General features: G+C 46.9%; 4 protein-coding genes across 4 annotated transcripts in view; 1 reads left to right on the top strand and 3 right to left on the bottom strand.

Moving 5' to 3' along the window:
- The window catches only part of T265_10285 (hypothetical protein), a gene marked incomplete at both ends in the record, with an annotated part of 35,692 nt that extends 29,651 nt beyond the window's left edge, over positions 1 to 6,041 (bottom strand). The window contains 5 exons of the mRNA XM_009176610.1: positions 2,784 to 3,104; positions 3,294 to 3,469; positions 4,337 to 4,653; positions 4,749 to 4,822; positions 6,012 to 6,041. Of these exons, the coding sequence (XP_009174874.1) occupies positions 2,784 to 3,104; positions 3,294 to 3,469; positions 4,337 to 4,653; positions 4,749 to 4,822; positions 6,012 to 6,041 (918 nt within the window). The remainder of the gene's footprint in view (positions 1 to 2,783; positions 3,105 to 3,293; positions 3,470 to 4,336; positions 4,654 to 4,748; positions 4,823 to 6,011) is intronic.
- Positions 6,042 to 7,905: 1,864 nt separating this feature from the next.
- On the bottom strand, positions 7,906 to 8,814 carry T265_10284 (hypothetical protein; the record flags this gene model as incomplete). Its single annotated transcript, XM_009176609.1, has 1 exon — positions 7,906 to 8,814. The coding sequence occupies one exon, from the start codon at positions 8,812 to 8,814 to the stop codon at positions 7,906 to 7,908; it is 909 nt and encodes a 302-aa protein (XP_009174873.1).
- Positions 8,815 to 9,487: 673 nt separating this feature from the next.
- Positions 9,488 to 19,680, bottom strand: part of T265_10283 (hypothetical protein) — a gene marked incomplete at both ends in the record, with an annotated part of 14,717 nt that continues 4,524 nt past the window's right edge. Inside the window, 8 exons of the mRNA XM_009176607.1 lie at positions 9,488 to 10,061; positions 10,883 to 10,973; positions 11,232 to 11,382; positions 12,442 to 12,807; positions 14,307 to 14,369; positions 15,453 to 15,904; positions 15,991 to 16,411; positions 19,450 to 19,587. Of these exons, the coding sequence (XP_009174871.1) occupies positions 9,488 to 10,061; positions 10,883 to 10,973; positions 11,232 to 11,382; positions 12,442 to 12,807; positions 14,307 to 14,369; positions 15,453 to 15,904; positions 15,991 to 16,411; positions 19,450 to 19,587 (2,256 nt within the window). The remainder of the gene's footprint in view (positions 10,062 to 10,882; positions 10,974 to 11,231; positions 11,383 to 12,441; positions 12,808 to 14,306; positions 14,370 to 15,452; positions 15,905 to 15,990; positions 16,412 to 19,449; positions 19,588 to 19,680) is intronic.
- On the top strand, positions 12,498 to 12,821 carry T265_10282 (hypothetical protein; the record flags this gene model as incomplete). Its single annotated transcript, XM_009176608.1, has 1 exon — positions 12,498 to 12,821. The coding sequence occupies one exon, from the start codon at positions 12,498 to 12,500 to the stop codon at positions 12,819 to 12,821; it is 324 nt and encodes a 107-aa protein (XP_009174872.1).

Raw genomic sequence — 19,680 nt, 5'->3', positions numbered from 1 at the left:
AAAAACTACTCATTGTTTACCAAGCCCTCCTGAAACGATGACTTCTCAATCGGTTCCGAACCCTTTCCAATTGATTGAAAGTCCCAACTTTTACCTGGGACCACAAGACACGGTTTTAAGTTTAGATATTAATTCCCTATATGCGAATGTGTCGGAAACGGATTCTTTAGAAGTGGTCAAACAATTGCTATGGGCAGACAGCGAACTTTCAGAAGCGATGCACCTCATCGAGTAGCACAAAACTATTGAGGGTGTGGGGAGCTGTTTCAGATCAGTCAGGCTGATATGTGGTGGTGCGTGGTTAACAGTAGTTGGTGAGATCTAAAGTACAAAGCCTAAGCTGACCGGAAATTTCACGTAATCTCTGGTGTAGAACTTACGAATCCAAGCTGACCAACAAAATTTACCAAGTTGGATTGTCTTCAACCGGAAAGTCAAGGACTTAAACTCAATCGAAGTGACTTTCATTAACCCCACCGAATCGATCGTACGACTTCGATACCCACACACTCCGACAAGAACCTTTTGCTGACATTCAACACTGACCAAGTGCGCTACTCGAAAGGGATTTGCTGATTGTTTCCCCGTCTGCTTTGAAACTCGACTGTTAGGAGGACCGCCTCCAAACGAACAAATCCACTTTGCTAACAGTTATCTTGTACACTGAAATCTTGTTTCTACATTTCAGCCTCTCATTGATATCCCATTAGACTGTTAGCTCTTTTCTGGTTCAGTTGAATTCCATATCATCGAAGACCCACTTGTTTGCAGTACAAATTCCGTTCCGGTGAGCTGACGAGTCGGACTGATACATCATCAAAGGATAGAACATCGACCAACCCAGTAATCTGATCACTTGGGATGACGAAGCCTTTTTCCATTAATCAAAGTCGCTGATTTCAGACACAGATGTCTTTTTCTCAATTACCGTGTGTGGAGAAACGTATCGTGTGCGGATTCCAGGAGAGCTGACGGACAGACTTTTATCACTTCCGGAATTGCAACCACGCGTTTTGGGATATAACACGAACGTCACATCATATTGTTTTTCTGTAAAATACCGTACAAATATGAGTTGACAGCGAGATGGCTCAAGTGGTTGGGGCGCGAATTTACTGACCAGATGGTCCGCGAATCGAGCCCAACCTCTTCCACTCGACTTCCCCTGTCTAGGCTTCGCAACCTGGCTGGCAATATCCCGGCCCTCGTGCTTCCTTGGCGGCTAGGCACCGAAAGGGTGTTACAGCTGAACGAATATGGGCTGATTCGCAGTTGAAACGCCAAAAGCACATCCTTATGAATGTGGACTGCCTAGTGACCGACTATGTAACGGGTCCCTCCAAAGCGAGCGAGTCGGTTTTCAAGTTTTTATGGTACGAATAACCTACAACAGTCGCCTCAAAGCGAGATGTGAACAGTTGTTTGGACAACACAACTTTCAGGTTGAGATCGACTAGGGTTGAACATCATCTACAGTACGGTGGATGAGAACCACATGAGCAGATCATGGCGAAAACAGTAGTGCGAACAAAATTTGTTCCACCAGGGGAGAAAACCGGGGGTTTCTTACTGAAAGTGCTGTTTATTGACACTTGGACCAACTACAGTGGACTTAAACATTGACAGATGGTTCAAGGGACGTATCTGGAATAACCTCACTTGAAATGCGATCGATAACCAGCGGAAAGAGCGAATGGACTGTACACGTGCAACACAGATCTGGGACCCTCAATTAATTACGAAGGGGACATTCTCCCTCTCGTGTCGTTGGCGAGATCCTAACTGATATCGCAACACAGTAACCCCTAGTGCACCAATTCGTTTTATGTCGTGCCATACGAGCAATTGGAAGTGAACGCTCGAAAGGGAAGCCGGGTGATATGATCTTGGTCAAGAGGTTGTCTCCATTAAAGGGGTTGGTTTACTGAAGAACTAACGTGGTCATGCTGTCAATGTGGACCAGAACATCGCATGGGTGTTGTCACTGACGCTTCACTGCCGTACAACCATAAGGTTCGTCTAGTGGACCGGAACGCAAGGTCTAAGTAGAAGCAGTCACTCAGATTAAGTAATGAAAGATAGGCAAGCTTATTCAAACTACTTGCGACATTTCGATATACTACTGATTTATAGCTGAACAGCAGTGATCACCACATGGAAGGAGTAAATCAATCAGAGATGCGTTTGATGAAAAAAAACAAAGGTGCTCATACAACTTTTGTCATGAAGTGCTTTTAGCCTTTTGACAGATAGTATTCCGATTAAGCTGTCATCGCAATCGATTGACCTGCGCGGCAAGCAGTGATCGGAGCGCATAAGTCAGTTTTTGCGGTACAACGCCGAAAATGATGTACGGTAAAACCTTGCTGCTACGTTAAGCGAGGCCAGGATGTTTTCAAAGAGATTTCGTGGACATATAGCCCCAGTCACTATCAATGGCATTCTTGATGACAAGTGCATGCCGTGGATATTCACCCATGACAAACATCCATTCAACATATGAGTGCTCAAAGGCAGTCAAGTCAGGTTTTATACATGTGAAAAGTTCGCAAACAACGGTTAACAGAGCCACAATCCACACGCGAGATGGCTCAAGTGATTAGAGCGCAAATTTACTGACCGGTGGTTCGAACCCGACCCCCGCCTCTCGACTTCCCCTGTCTAGGCTTGAGCAACCTGGCAGTATCCCAGCCCTCACGCTTCCTTAGGGTAGCATGGCAGTTGGGCACCGGAACCCAAAAAGTTGAATACCACAAATTTGGCATCAGCCAAAATCAGCGTACCTGATATGGACAGACAAATGGCGCAGTGAACTTGAAGGCCGACTGTTGTCGTTGCTCATCAGACAGAGCACACCACAGCCGATGAGCCGTTTCGTTCACTTCCGAGAAATCCGCAAATTGTGTCCCCACAGTGAACTGCTGCAGAAGGCGCAAAGCAACCATGATGTCCTCGTGACCACGACCAGCGTGGATATGACCCAACCACATGGCTATCGATGAGAATACTTGGGCTACAGCGGGCAAGCCTGACCCAGCCGTAGGATCCACAGCCACTCGTGTATCGGCGATCTTCTGCACAAGGACAAGCTGAAGAGCTAGAGGCTGAACAACCGAAAAAGAAGATAGACAAGTCTGAAGCGAGGCTCCCGTGGGAAACGAACGAGCAAATTTCCTTTCGTGGTACTAAATGAGTACTAGGACTAGGTTTAATTCTAAGAAATTCAACACTTCCAGGATCCGCTCGATACCGTGGACGTCAATACAGGATGAATACAACAAAAAGTGACGTACCAAAAGTTGTTCGCCACGACGCTCATCTGGATTCACAGAGTTCAAATCATACCATGCCCGAACAATTCCGTTCATATCTCCGGCGAGGACGGCACAAACCCAGGCAGCAGTACATCTGTCTCTTTGTGAAAGAGTACAGTCATCTGACCGGTCCAGGAGTCGATCGATAAGGGTTACTGAAGAAGGAAACAAACCAAATCAGCTGGCTGGATCTCGCTCGAAAAGTGAACAAAAATCAAGACTTTTGAGCTAGTTGTGAGTTAATTCACATTCCTCCGAACAAAGTCATTAAATCTGAACCTATTTAGGTGAAAATTCTCGAAGGGTTCAAAAGTGTTTGCTGAAAGATGACACGTGACCACTCTTGGATTAAAAGACTCTGAAACATAAGTCGACCGTACTTCTTCATCTTTCTTCAACAGGTCAATTCAAGCCTCTCTGCCGGTGAAAAGCAGACTACTTAAAAACCGCACGATAGATCGCGTACCACTAGTTGTACTCTATGGACATTCAAGGGAGCCCCGTGAATCGCATCATTGGTTCACCGTCATTATCAATAGCTAAAGCAGAATTGCTGAACATCGGTGTCCCACTGTCCCTAAATCACTGAAACATGTCTGGAAAAGCCCTGCGGAAAAGTTTCAACCTCAAGCAAGGACACATCGAGATGCACAGACGAACGGACAACAGATGAGTGGTTGCCAGCTGAAGCGGACCTGTCGGTTAACGGTTGTCACCCGAAAAAATCATGATTAGTTAGCGCGAGGCCGGTCGTGGTGCTCAGTCGCCCTTAGTCGCAACGCCATTTTGGTACATGGGTGCTATGCCACCCGAAGGGCTGAGGTATTGTCAGGAAAGTCGGGATGAACCGAGGAAATGAGAACGACTCGAATCAAATCATCTCCCAATTCTCGCCTGTGGTTGAAGTATCATCATGGGCTCTCTAACTGCCGCCGTAGAAGTCCACTATCGCGCACCTTTTGGCAGACTGTTAAGTTGGTAAGGGGTAACCCCCTGGTAGGACGCCAATACTATTCACTCACCACACAAATGTTTGAATAACGATCGATTACGGGCCCAAGTGTGATTGACCAGAGCAGCAACAGCAGTAGACCAATCTTCCAAAGGCCACAGCTGAGCGACCATCGACCAATCATCTTGAAGCAGCGCAGACAGCAAGAGCGCGACGAAGTGGAGATCAGTCTGTTTAGCGTCTGGTAAGTTGGACAGTTGGTTGAGAGCACCCAGTACACAATGCTGAGCTTCCGCATACAATTCGTTCTGGCCAGCGTGCGTAGCGAGAAATACAGAAAGTGCACTGAGTGGCGAAATCCCGGGACAAGGGAGGCCAGAGAACGAGCTGTAATAAAGCGGAAAACGATAGGTGTGCAGAGCAGGCCTGATCCGAAAAAAACAACAGCGAATAAAGACGACCGGATAAAATTAGTGATCTACTCCTCATTGTGATGATCCATCTCGTCCTTGGAATGGGAAGACGTGTATAACGCTTGTTCGAGTGTTGATGTTAGCTGAGTAAAAAAAGAAGAAAAAAGAAAATCGTTCAGCTGCAACACCCTTCCGGTGCCTAGCCGCCACCCGAAAGAAGCACGAAGGCAGGTTGCCCAAGCCTAGACAGGAGTCAAAATGCAGAGGCCGGGTTCGAACCACAAATCTTCCGGTCGGTAAGTTCGCGCTCTAACCAGTTGAGCCATCTCGCTGTGTATGGACTAGATTGCACAGATAAACGTTTGAAAGTAGACTAAAGGATGGGCGATGTATGGACCTATCGAGTAGAGAATATGGCTGGCAAGCTAACACACATCCCAAACTCGATAGATCTAATGGGCTAGTCTCCCGACCGAAAAGAATGGCAATGCGAGTCACTACTGATTTCGACTAGATCAACCTAGATATGGATTGTAGTGTAATGTTCCGCAATGTTTCATAATATTCTCATGATACACGCGTGAAAAAGGCACCATAAAATTTGCAAACTTAACACCTTTTGGATTGCTAATTGTCCTGCCACTGAATCCTTGGCCTAGTAAAGTCATTCGAATGACGCACACTGTTGTGGATGCTGAACGGTAGTGAAACTCCGTATCGGTCCCTGCTCCGCCCATTATGGTATATCAAAAGGCACGATAGCTCCACATAGCCCATTATGGAGACAAAAGAAAATTATTACAACTGTATTTATAGGGCAGTCAAAGAGTGTTCCACAAGGTCGTGCCAGTCTCCGCGAGGGGGGCAAGAAGCGTCGAATCAGAGATACTCGATCCGGATTGGCTGGCATTCTGACCAATCAGGGCATGCCTTCGTTTGGTCCGTGTCCTGCACGTGACACATCCGTACAAATGAGGTGACGTTCGGTTATTAGGGACGACTGGCCTCCGAACACACACACAAAACGCAACCAGGTTATTTTGAAAACAATCTGATGCGCTCTTCTTCAATTTCCCCAACATCACGGTTCACAAATACTCATTCATGGGCGTTTGACGTGTCTACCGGAAGTGTAAGCTTCACCACCCAGGTGATGTGCTCCCATTATATCGTGGATAACACTTTTGAGTCAGAGGCTAGACGCAGGATCCCCGAACTAATCCCCACATCCTCCGACGGCCTTGTGAGTCAAACTTTTGATTCAAAGGCTTGAGGTGGGTTCCTCAACCAACTCCCCTTCCTCTACCTCGGCAACCGGAAAGTATCATTTACCCGCACAGTTCTGTGTCCACCGTTGTCCATTCCCACCACACAAGCAAACGCTGCTGGGTCATGTGACTGTCAATTATCTGATCGAATGGGCTTATGCACCCAGCTGTCTACTGACAATAAAAAATAACATCTTTCTAACTCCCCGAGATTAATTCTGTATAGGAGCTTCTAACATCCGTGCTCTATGTTAGATTGGCAAACGCTCGCTGAAACCTAATACTCCCTTAAAGTAGATGTATGCTGTGTCTCCGAAGCACGTACACAAGGCCCAAGCGTGGTTACACAAGGACGAACTCAGCCCTTTCACATTTCTCCTTCTGTGTCCTATGATCGAGAAGCGATGACTCGTGGGAGTTCCACCCAACTCCGGAGCTGAACGCGCTTGCCGGATTTGGATTCCAATGAACAGTCGTCCTTGCGCCACCCGGTTATCTAGCTCAATCAAGCTCAATGCCTCGCAGCATAAACAGCGGTATCTGTTTGTAGTGTCGACTTATGCACCAACGGACCGCAGTCCTGATGCGGAGGACACTTTCTATCGAGAGCTANTTAGATTGGCAAACGCTCGCTGAAACCTAATACTCCCTTAAAGTAGATGTATGCTGTGTCTCCGAAGCACGTACACAAGGCCCAAGCGTGGTTACACAAGGACGAACTCAGCCCTTTCACATTTCTCCTTCTGTGTCCTATGATCGAGAAGCGATGACTCGTGGGAGTTCCACCCAACTCCGGAGCTGAACGCGCTTTGCCGGATTGGATTCCAATGAACAGTCGTCCTTGCGCCACCCGGTTATCTAGCTCAATCAAGCTCAATGCCTCGCAGCATAAACAGCGGTATCTGTTTGTAGTGTCGACTTATGCACCAACGGACCGCAGTCCTGATGCGGAGGACACTTTCTATCGAGAGCTAGCCGGGCTCATTCGTCAGGCAAAAAGCACTGACATTGTGATCCTCGCAGGCGATTTGAATGCTCAAGTTGATCGTCTGAGCTCTTTGGAATCACATTTGGGCGGTCGGTTCAGAGTCAATGCTCACCGCACAGACAACGGAGATCGACTCCTTCAGTTGTATGCTGATCATGAACTGTTTCTGGCAAGTACGAACTTTCAACATAAACATTCGCACCGCGTAACCAGGCGGCCACCAACTGCGAATTAACCGTGGACCCAGTTATACCACGTGGCCATCAGCCACCGATGAAGAGCTACAGTTCAGAACTGTCGTTTAGTCTGGGGCACACAACTTGATTCCGATCACGCCATCATCATCATCATCATCATCGACAGCATGACATCAGTGTTCAACACCGATGAACTGCCGATAGATTGCCGTGGACCGTAAAATCTTGGTAGGTTTTCTTTACACATGGCGCGTGCGATAGGCACAGCTGGTGGGCGGTGGGGGAAATTTATGGCATCTTCAAGGCTGAGTGGAGTGGGGTTTCGCTCTGGAGACCGGTTTGGCGAACGCCGCTGCATTTGTCCAGTGACAGTGAAATTGGATACATCTTTATCCGCCACACGCTTACGCCACTCTTGAGCGCTGGAAGCGAGGGATTGATATCTTTGCTCCATGTTTGTGATTGCGTCTTGATCAACAACCAGAGCGGACTGTACACGGTCGCGCCACTTATCACTGTTCTCGCGCATCTGATGTATCCTATCTTTGATTGACATTATTCCTCCGCCCTCGAAAACTTGAGTATAACTGAAGAATGTACAAGCCACTCGGTTCGTGATCAGTAGTCCCTGTACTCGAGAAAACTGCTTCGCCCAGGTTGATCTAAAAGTCTTCTGTATCGAGCAGACTGTCGTTGATACATTCAGGAGAATTGTCCGAATAGGGACCAATATTAGATGTGGATTGTGAAACGACTAAGGGTCGCGATAACTGTTATCCGACAGAGGGGCTAGGAGTTTGCGATTTGAGTCGAGTGTTGGGACTCCACCAACCTTGCCAAATGAAGACATGCTTCGTACCGGACAGCACCAGAAACAGAGCTGGCTGCCGGGCGGCGTATAAATCCTTCAGCAGGAACGGGAAGCTGACTGGAGCATTGACTGTTTGTTGACCAAGGGCAACCACGTCACTCGAGGCTCGTAAACGCTCGGCAACCATTTTCGCCATTTCAATCGGACTGACATCAGTGACCGGTTGCGCGCTTTGGAATTCGGGTAGCTTGACGGGCAATGTCGCATTGGGCTGAAGAGTGTAACTTAACCGTCGTATGGTTAGCTGTTGCAAGGCGGGTGCAGTCAAGTGCCAAATCACAAGTGGTCCCTGAGCTCGTTCCAGGTTAGCACATATCAAAGAGGAAGGAGTATCTTCGGTATTCAGGAGGAAGACCAGTTCACCGGGTCCTAGCTTTTCCTCGGTTTGACGCACTTCAAATACATTCGGAATGGCGGTAGCCAACTCCGGTGGACATCTTTCACGCAACTGGTTTACTATATGACGTCCAGTGTCCACGGTAGGTTGTGCAGCGCATTGACCACACCACAACCAAGCCTTGTGTACTGAGCGTTCGAAAGGAGCGTATTGCAAGGCCAGAAATACGCCTTGGGAACGGAGCGAGGAAAGCTGAGGTGGAACTTCTAACAGGTAATCCTCAGCAGGTACTTCACCACGAACCAGGAAAAGACGAATACGTGGCTTCGTGTCTGCAGAGATGTCCCAGTCAGCATTCCGTTTACCTGAGTAGATTACCATTCGGCCATCGAAAAGACGGCAGAACGCTGGAGGCTCCTTGCCTTCAGGTATGCGGACCTGAGGACCCCGTTCTGCGTCTAATTCCATGGTCATGAGTGCAGCAGCACCCTGTTCAGTGACTTTGCTGTGTGACCCTTGCCAGAAAAAGTAGGCACACTGTTCACGAGAACTGTCCGCGGAACGTGATGCGATGTTTCGCAGGCCGACGTGGATAACTTTGAAAGGCCATCGGACTACATAAGTGTCGCTTTGGTGAAACTGTCTATGGCGAATTTCACTTAGCTCAACCCGGTTGAATTCGGACACGTGCCAGACACGCACCAAACCTGATTCTACACGGAATCGGAGCACAATACCATCTTCATATCAACAGCCTTCGCCTCCCCGACCAACAAGGCGACCCTCCAAAGTGAGTAACAGAGGAGAAGGTGGGGGCTCCTTGAAAGCCGCATGGCATAGTTCTTCTGCAGAGTATGGTTGAATAGCTGAGTAAACAGAGGCTCCAGGAGTGGTGGCCGACGATTTACTAACGGGCTTTAGTCGTAAACCAAGTCGGGTGGCCTCGGGCCAATCGATGAATTTCTCCTTGAACAGAACCAGTCTCTTCTTTCTCGGTCACTCGTCCTATCAACGTCCAATCCGGTCTGCTCTCGGCCTTCAAAGGAATGTTGCCATGTGTGCAAAGTGGATCTAATGGATTAAGTCGACAGTGACCATAGTCATAAGCAGCTGAGTAGATCCGATGGACGAGCTCGCTGTCAGCTAGTCAGAGCTCCGCAGATAGTTGCGTTCCAGTCCACAGGTAAATTTCAGAGCCAAAACCAAACACAAACGCTTGATCATCTTTCAAAAGAGCGTGTATCAATGGTCTTCCCCAGTGTTCCATGCATGGGACCGGTTGTTCGGTGGTGACTTGGAACACTCGGTTGGTATGTTGGATGAGTATTTCGTACAACTCGTCCTCATCTGAAGCGCCACAAGCTTGAACCGTTTGCGGTTCATCATACCCCAAAGCCCTCCAAAATTTGTGAACAGATTCGCTGCTTTTCGCCACATGTTCTGCTAAATCTTCTTGAACTGTGATGGAATTTCCACTAATGGATTCCGAGGCACGATAACCCAATTCGTGGGACCTGTGAATCCAACCGGCCAGTTCGCGAGTTTTGTTGACCTCGACAACATTGGCGAACGCACCGAACCAGGCAAACACCACATCCGAAGTGACCAAAATGAAGCAGTCACCAGAATTCATGGATTTTGCACTGGGACATACAAGCCGAACCTGAACTTGTCGACGACCCTTGATACGCAACAGCATTACTGGTTTGAATGGCAGCAAGCTACGTTGGATGGAAGACAGTGGTAACGGCTGGTCATTAGTAACTTGGCGTAAACTGTTTTTCGCCTCCGAAAAGTTTTCCAGACTACTTAATCCAGTGAGGGCCGAAGCAATGTCTTCCGCAAGGCGGCATCAGCAGCAACCCGGCTAGAAGGATCGACCGGACCCAACAGCTTATGCGTTTGAGATGGTATTGCGCTGTAACAGCGAGTCTCTTCATATTCTGTACGAATATTGGTACGCTGAGCCATAGTACGTGCACTCCTGACAGTTCGTTTCCCTTCAGGCCCTCGCAAGTCGGCAAGAAGCATGCAAATCTACCAGCTTTGAAGAACTGCCATAGCTCAACAGTATCGATCTGAGCTATCCCAACAACTCTCCACAGTAAACTAATGCTGGGCTGGCAGTGAGCACGTAGATGGAGCATGTGGAAATGTGAAAATATGCTAGCGGCGTTCAGTGCTGTATGTCCGACTACTCCGATTCGTGTTTTAGGTTTTGTTCTCATTGAGGAAAAGAACATGTCAAGGTGGGAGCCGGTTGTCACGTTGGACGCAGAATCATACCAAATTAGATCCACCTAGTAAAATTCCCATCGGTCGTTAACGCTCCAATGATCAATGTTAAAATATATGACATTCATCTTTACCCCAATTCTCTGACATGGAAAGATTCCGTTCTAAAAACGCGACCAGATGTGCAAAAGTGACAACAATCGCATACAAAAGTCGGAGAACAGTGCTCCAGCTAACGGTTTGATTTTTACGTGCAAAGAAACTTCAGGCAATGAACCAGCATGAAGTTTAGCTGGATTAGACTCACCTATGGAGACAAAGACGGATAGCTGAGGGAAGGTCCGCCGTAACCAGTGCCATTTTCAAAGAATCCAAACGTGAAATCGCAACTTCGCGACCTATAGAAAAGAAATGTTTCATGTTCTTAAAGCAATGTGCACATGCCTAACTTGCAGACACAATTTGATTCATCACAGTCCGTACAAGCAGGAACACGGTCAGTGAAACAACACGAATCTGCACTGACTGTCATTAGTCACGTAAATTGCAAAATTCAATCATCAAACAGCCATGCTAAATAGAAATGTCAGTCAAAAACAGGATGACCTTGGTGGTGTACAGCGGTGCCTCAGAGAGAGAGAGAGAGACCAACTTACGGGGTTGAGAGCCACAAAAACAGCTCATATCAGACGGAGAATCCGTGGAACTCTGTAAGGCCGTTTCAATACGCATTCGAACTGTTTGTTCATCACATCCCAGAAGGCTAGAGATGATGGTGGTCATGGTGTCCACTGATTGTAGCCGAGACTGGGGAGAATAATAAAAACCAATTGAGTGACAATATGTTTTCAATCAAAAAGGAATATAAAAAAAATTAGAGATCTACTAAGCATCATCAAGGGCAGCCAATCCACTGTTGACACTGATGCTTCACTGGTCACAAAGTTTATCTAATTACATTGAAAATTTTAGAGTGGGGAGAAGAGAAAAAGTGGACGAGAGACAGGCCTGGTACTGGACTATCGCATACATTGAGGTGCTTACATCTACAAACACTCAACCAGACATCATCATCATCATCATTGCCAGCTGTAATAGCCGCGTACTTGTCGTACAGTGGTTCTAGCTGCTACAGTTTCGTTCACTGATGATTTGGGGTGGGGTAGATAGCTACGCATTGGAGGCGGGAGCTGATAAATTAGTGCGTGAATACAGCACTGTAGATGGATTGTTAAGTGGGGGGATTGGGAAAGGAGCTATGCATTGAAAGCAATAGCTTGGATGCACGAGCGCCATTGAGAGAGCGCGACTGGGAAGAAAGTAACAGTACGAACGCCGTTGACACAGATTGGCCATATGTCGTGCGACGTATCCAGCCAAGTGCAGAGGGAGCGACAGGGACCCCATCCTGGAAGACAAACCGTACCAACGACATACTCGTAAACTCTTTCAAATATCCTGCCACGTCATAAGTTCTTCACCTCGCATTTTGCGCCCTGAAGGAGGCGAGGATAACAACATTCGTCTCAGTAGATGAAAAGAAACAATGCCTTCAACCGATGACCAAGGTACTCCTTCAGTATGGTCCGACCCTCCGACGTTTTCGCTTCGATCGTTATGGTATCGCCGTCTAATTTACACCTAGTCAATTTAATCGTCAAGCTACAAATCAGTGTTTACACAGCTCATCAAATCAACTTGTTAGAAAGATACAATACCTTTCTTTTCCAAGAAGGAGTCATAAGACTCAAAAATCTCTTTGTAAGTGTGCAATCGATCGAAGTGGTATAACCGACTATCTGAGAAACAGTTGAACTAAATAAAGAACGTTGTAGAAATGACAAGACCGGATAACTTGAAACCAACCCGAAGAATCTTCCACGGACTGATTTGCTTCATCCCACCTTCCGATTCTATTGCAGATGGCTTACAGAGTTCCTCCAGACCATCACAAACGAACCCGAGATCGGTTGCCGGTTGACAAACCGCATCGGATAACCAGCCGATCATTCGTTGAAGCAGTTCTAGTTTGTTTCCAACGCTCTCGTCCAAACCAGAAACTGGGTCACAATCGTTCACAGTCTCTATCCACTGGAGCTGGACAGTGGGTTGGTGTCCCGGTGCTGTTGATGTCGAAGTCATGTCTGGCGTTGAAGGAGACGGTGAAGAGGACTGGGTCAACTGTTTCGACGGGTTTTTGTCGTTCGAAAACCAAACAAGTACACCGCCAAACTGAAGACATATAACGGATAAAAAGCAAAAGCGGAATACAGGTTGAGAATATTCACTTGGCTACCAAGTGGCATGAATCAATTGGAGATCAATTTTCAACATTTGTCTCAACAGAAAAGTGAAACGACGGAGATGCGCGGTAGGTGAAAAGTGAGTTTTGGAATTTGAGATAGTCGTTCAGCTGTAGCACCCGGTGCCTAACTGTCATGCCACCCGAAGGAAGCACGAGGGCTGGGATACTGGCAGGGTGCCCAAACCTAGACAAGAAAGTCGAGAAACAGAGGTCCAGTTCGAACCACAGACCTTTCGGTCAGTAAATTCGCCCTCTAACTGCTGAGTGGACGGTTGAGATGCGTGTGCTGACTTCATTTCCGTCGGAGCTGATACAACTTACGAGGTACGCACAATTCTCAACAACGCCCTGCTCCTTGAATTACACTGAATAGTCTACTAACTTGAGTTGAACAAGTTAATGAGGAGAAACTGGAACGCCTGTCTTTTGATTGTCCCTCCCACAGTAATTCACGGGAGAGGGTCCATTGGGAGAGGAAACCGCTAAAGCAGATAAAGTCAGCCAAGACCTGGTGTTCGATCAACTCGAAGCCAGTCAGGGATATACACCCCTCCTCGTGGTGGTTGGTCTTCGACGACTGATGTGGCTAACCGGCTGATTTACGGAATCAACCTCTTTCTACGACAGTTCAAGTACATCGATCTCGTTCGTCATTCGCACTCAACGAATTCAATGAAACCTTTAACGAACATTATNTTGTAGCGGTCGCCCAATCTTATTAGTGCATCCACATCCACTGTCTTCCTTATGCTTTTTTTTGTTCCACATCCCACAACGTGCATCACCAGACAAGACGTAACTTGTCTGGATTGATGACAGCGCCTATATGATCCCTCTCTAAAGGGGGAGCACGTGTAACGTTTACCCTTCTGCCTAATTAATCCTCTAATCAATTTCACACCGGCACCTACTACCCCCATTCCATTTTTTCTGTCCCGCAATCACGCGTCAACATCGTTACATGAATACGACAACGTGTCAACTCCCGTTCCATGACCTTTGAAGGACGCCAGGTGATTTCACATTATTGTTTCCACGTTCCACTCATTGCAAAGACATATATATAAGGACAGAACACGGTCAACCGCACACACGCGCGCGCGTCAGAACACGGACCGGCTCAGCGCACCAAAAACTGCGCACAACCAGGAACGGGTAGCAGTGAATCAGCCAAAAGGAACATGACTACCTGCACCCAAATGAACTTGGAGGAGCTATGGCAACCTTATTTTATTTTTGGTATTGTATTTGACTTGATTAAGGTGCACCTAGTCGTTGTAACCTCACGCTCTCAAAACACAAGCTTTATTAGTGTCTCTTTCTTGCCTTATGATTTAACAAGTGGTTTCTGTTGTTAACAAGAGGAGAACACCAATAATACCTGGTGCCGAGTACTGTTGTATGGTTATCAGATAACGTGACTTACGGAGAAACTGGCAGAGCAAGGTCGTTTCAACCATCGAGGAGCCAGTCGCAAACGGGGCATGGGCTGGAAAGTAGATGGTCAAAATTTGTCAAAACAAAGAGGCCAGAAAAAAATGATACGCAACATTGGATTTGGAAAGATTCAATCTGACTGAAGCGCGCACGAAAAAGTCTGACTAGAACGGTAAATCTGCACAAGAAACTACAATAATGTGATCCTAACTTTCCCTGAGTTCCTACAGACAAGCGGCTTCCAGATCCGGACAATTTAGAACTAAAAATCCGGCTGTTTTTAATATGCGATCTGTGCTGACAACCAAACTGTTCAGTGAACGAGCAGGATAACTTGAAAACTTTCACTATTTAAAAAAAAATACTTTTGTGGACTCGCCTAGCCATCATCCGAAGCTTCGTGTCGATAACGCGGAGATCATTCTTGTGCCGCCTAGCTGAATTCACACTTTTACCGTTCGATCTCCATGAAGAGTCGAATCAAATCGTTTAGCCGGAGCACCCTCTCGGTGCCCAGCTGCCAGGTTAACCAAAAGAGGCATGACGACTGGGATACTGATAGGTAACTCAATAGGAGCAATCGAGATGCTGAGGTTGGGTTCGAAGCACGGACCTTCCGATCCGTAAGCAGGCGCCCTAACCACTGAGCCATCTCGAGCTTCATCCCCATGAAGACCCCACATTCCTTTGGTTTTGAAGGATTTAGCCGAAATTCGTACTCTTGAATGATGCGTTGAGCTAAGTGGGTTGGATAGGAAACGCCAACCAACAAGAATAAGACGGTGCCACAACTGCAGTGTGGTTGTGCGGTCACTCATCTGCATGTCATCGCTCAGACATTCAGGTCAATAATCCGGACGACAGCCTACAAGTCCCCAAATGGGTGTACTGAAAACCTCCAATGACTGACAAAATAAAGTATACGAATCAGCAACCTTGTGAGTAGTTTCCTTTCTGAAATCTAGTTGTTTGAGTGCTGTACAAAATGCGCAAGCTCCCAACACATAGGTCACCACTACAGAACAACCAATCAAAACCACGTGCCAGGACTAGGCAGAAAAGTCCGATCCCGTTAAACAAAAGCCAAAGATTTTCTGCAAGCACGGGCATGAATCAAGCAGACAAACGATAGTACCTGAGGAAGTGGAGATGGTCTGGTAGAAGCCTGAAAAATGTCTCCATCCGCAGCATCCCCGACGCGAGGAGCTCCGGTCAGTCGAATTTCGGAAGTTGCTTCTGCCAGAGGATCCATTTCCCGCAGGGTTGTTGGGGAGGTACGGCTGCTTAAGTCAACCTCTTCGCCAAAAGCCTCAGCGACTTTGTGGGACGCATGCCGAGCTCGAGTATGCTTCGCCATTAGATCAGTTTGCAAGTTCCTTCTAGACGGTTGAGCTGTCTCATCTGACCCGGCGCTCAGGTTTATTATGCTAATCCACCCCTCTGATTGGGTGACACATACCAGGCCAGGATGCGCTGGGAGCCAATGAACACTCGCGTTGCTTGGCAAGCCGCTGAGTGAAGTAGACGTCGGCGATAATTCTGATCCGGAATCCTCCAAACGTCCAACAAACAAAGGTTGCTGCATTGCTAACGGAGATCAGACAAACAAGCACCCGTTAGCCGAATCGCATCCGATAAATGTGTGTGCGAACCAGAAAACGGGTAATACTTACTCGAAGAGGATGAAGCATCTGCCTGAACGGACTTTAGAGCTTCTTCCACACTCCAAACAGTCAAAAAGTCGGCGCTTGTGGGTTGCAAACTGGTCCCGTATCCCCCATCCATAGTAGGCAACGCTCCTGAGGCTGTGAGCGACACAGCAATCAAATCGGATTCATTCAGTGATAGGCTTGGTTTCGTTGGCTGATGCGTAGAAGACGGAGACCAAGCAAGCGCATTTATACTTCCAGCGTTACCCAGAGCGGCATGACTCAGAAGACTGGCATTCGGAGGAGGCCAACGAGCGAGAAGGGCGAGCATATGCTTCGGAAATCTGAGATCCCACAGTTGAATTTCTGCCGTCGGATTGGCCGGGTCGGCGAGGCACAGGCGTGTGGCCACATCTGGACTCCAAGCCATCAGATGTGGTTCGAACTATGTAGACAATAAAGAAGCAATTATATTGTTGGGATATCCGACTCGCCGTTTATAACGTACAAAGAACAAATGGAAATAGAAAGAAAAACGTATTGATTTTGTGACGGTTATCGTTAGAATTATAAACAATAATGAAACTGACTGTGTATAAAATGTACAATGGCTATATTGAGCGAAAATGCGTTTCCGAATTAGAAAGAATTCCATTGGCGCACGAACACACGAATTGAGCCATGCAGACAATACACACCAAGGGCTGTCACCATGTTTCATTTGAGGCGTATGCTACTTAGGTTGAAGTTGTTCTTCCAAGAAAGTTTCTCCTTCCAACCCTTGCCTCTTCCTTATGTACCTGAGAGACAAAATTTGAAATTTTCTACCACCCTGTCTTCACCTTGCTCACAGACTGTGAATTTCGAAGACTCGTATCATTGCACATCTTGGCAAACTAATCAGCACCTGTTTTTTATCAGTACAGTTGTCTTGCTCCAGTAAGCAGACCTCGGATGCTAGGAGGGGACCCATTCCAAAAAGGATCAACCGGAAGAATTCAGAAGAATTCAACTTTGCTGCATATGGTGGCCTTGATGAATTGCATGATTTTAGGGCGGTGTCTGAAATTAGTACACGTTCTAGACAAGGATTTGGTCATCGTTATTTCCGCGGATGTCACGTGACCCACTTCAACTGATTAGTTATAATTGCTCCCAAATGATTGCACAGGCCATAGAAAACAGACCATCACCCATAAAGGAAGCTACTCACAAGGTTGCTGAAAACTCTTCGAACTTTGTGCAGAACATTCAGTTGAAGAATATCATACATGATTGATTCAGCTGACTCTCCCGTGAAAAACAAATTGACTTGCAAATAAGTGTGTTTGTCGAGATCATCAACAAGTTCACTAGTACATTTCTAGTGAAATTCAAGTCTACTGCTTACTAAGCCTCAGATATAAGTGTAATATACTGCTCATAAGGTTGCTGATAATTCCTCGACAGCCCAAAACTTAAAAACATCATAAACGAGAGACTCAGCTGGGTTTCCGCAAAACCAAGTTTTCTTGCTATTCCCAATCTACTTTATGAGGAGCGATCACTGTTCAGTCAAATAATCAGTCAAATAATAAAAAAACTGAGGCATTCGTCTTTGATAATCAGGGATGGGATGCAAGCTAGAACGTTCCTTCTCGAGTGGAACTCAAGAAGAGATGAAAACGTGATTCGATCATCACGGAATTCACTCCCTGGTTCAAAATGACGTCGTAAAACGTACTTCAGAATCTAGTAACGTCACTGACAATTTGATGTAACAGCTATCCGTAGTGAAAGAATTCCATTGCTTGAGAGGTCGTAGCGCTATTCCGTAGGTTGATATGAAAACCACATTTCGTTACATGTTGATTGCATGGCACTCATCGCCAATTATTGACTGGTACTGATTCAATCAAGCCAACCACGTGAACCCGGATACGTCAGCAAATTTGCCACGTAAAACCCCACATGAGAATCACATTCAGCGTAATCAGCAACAGGTGTTGTCTATATTCAATCACCATTTTGCGCATGTAGCCGCACATCAAATTTAATCAAGAGGGTACGCAAAACAATGGCGTGATTTTTTCTACAGGCGAAGAGCCGTCAAAACTTGCAAAGGGGAAAATTCGATAACATTAAAACACGTGGTTACGGATTATGCATGCGGAGCTGACTAATGTTCGGTTCCTTATGAGAGTATTTGATCAACCTTGACTCCAAAACCTGGTTCGTGGGTTTCCTCCGAGGAAGAGGTACCTGGTGTTAAGCCTCCCTTTCTTTCATTATAAAAAAGTACCTAAATACAACTCTTTTTCGTATCAACACAACCGGAAGCACTGAAGACAGCGGGGCAGTGTTACAGTTCGCCGTTACAAGACCAGTAAAATAAGGACTTCCCCTTGATATGGATAACAAATTGATCATCCACAAAAATCACCGCTACAATCGAATTTGCTTCGCGGAAAGCCACAGACGCGCGCTTGAGTCAAAGCCCCCAGCACCATCCAGCTTTGTTTTAACCAAAATCGTTGCTGAGTTCGAGAAAAATTAGCATTTCCGCGGTCTAAGCCCAGGATGAAACAACCTTTCGGTGCCTAGCTGCCATACCACCCGGAGAGATCATGAGGGCTGAGGTACTGCCAAGTTGCCCAAGCCCAGACAGGGGTAGTCGAGATGCTGGCGTTGATTTCGAACAACAGACCTTGTGGTTAGTAAACTTACGCCTTAGCCAGTGAGGCATCTGGATCTCGAAGAACCATTACTGAAATAACGTATGCTAAGGTGGTGTTGTTCTGATAGTATGGCCCTCCTAAAATGGGGGTTTTCTACCGGTAACTTGTAGCTTCTGTAGTTGCGCGAAAGACCCTCCCAGAAGACACTATTTCAAATCGGCGCTCTCTCTAGAGATAAAAACTATGCAAGTGACGCGCTACACATGTATGCAACACCTAAGTACTAGATAGCCAATGGTTTTGCAATGTGGTCGGTCGGATTGCAATTTTACACCCTGTTTAGACGAGAACGTCCGTCTGGTCTTGTTCGTGTAGTAATCTCTCGAAAGCTTTCAGTTCCAAGCCAAATCTCGTGGAGATGCCTACTAGAGGACCTATGATATACGTGCACATACACGAGGGACTGGCAACTGAATCGGATATGCCAGTCGAAATTGACTAAACCACTTAACAACTGCGCATAGCTGGGGAGCTACAGGCTGTTTGCTAAGAGCCAAGTAGGGTGCTGCACGCAAGCCACAGACACCGATGTAGACTCAAGGGATTAACATCGGTGGGTGAATATGCGAAGACCTGTTGCACGTCATAAACCGACCGAAATGTGAGGGCATCATAGCGGATGGCTTAGTTATAAACGAAGAACAGGAGTCATTCGTGAATTCCTTCGACTTCAAACGTAAATTGCAAAGCCCCGCAACATAAGAATGTTCCCTCGGGCCGTCCGCTAACATGATTAGCAGCAGAGTTAATGTCGCCTTTAACTTACCTGACACATAGCTTTTGTCAAATGTACAACGGGGTCGCTTCGGCGCAAATCCCATATTGTACAATGTCCGGCACTGGCAGTGGCTAGAATGTGTTGCACACGCGGATTCCAAGCCGCTGTGGTGATTGGCTCGATGGGCTACACAAAAGGCAGAAGTGTTCTGAAGTTATTCACTGAAGGATAGAAACGCAGTAGTAAAGGTGCTGACACGTTCGGGGGGGAGGGGGGGGG

Source organism: Opisthorchis viverrini (assembly GCF_000715545.1).
Source record: "Opisthorchis viverrini unplaced genomic scaffold opera_v5_349, whole genome shotgun sequence".
Classification (NCBI taxonomy): Eukaryota; Metazoa; Platyhelminthes; class Trematoda; order Opisthorchiida; family Opisthorchiidae; genus Opisthorchis; species Opisthorchis viverrini.
This window is presented reverse-complemented; position numbering and strand designations above follow the sequence as displayed.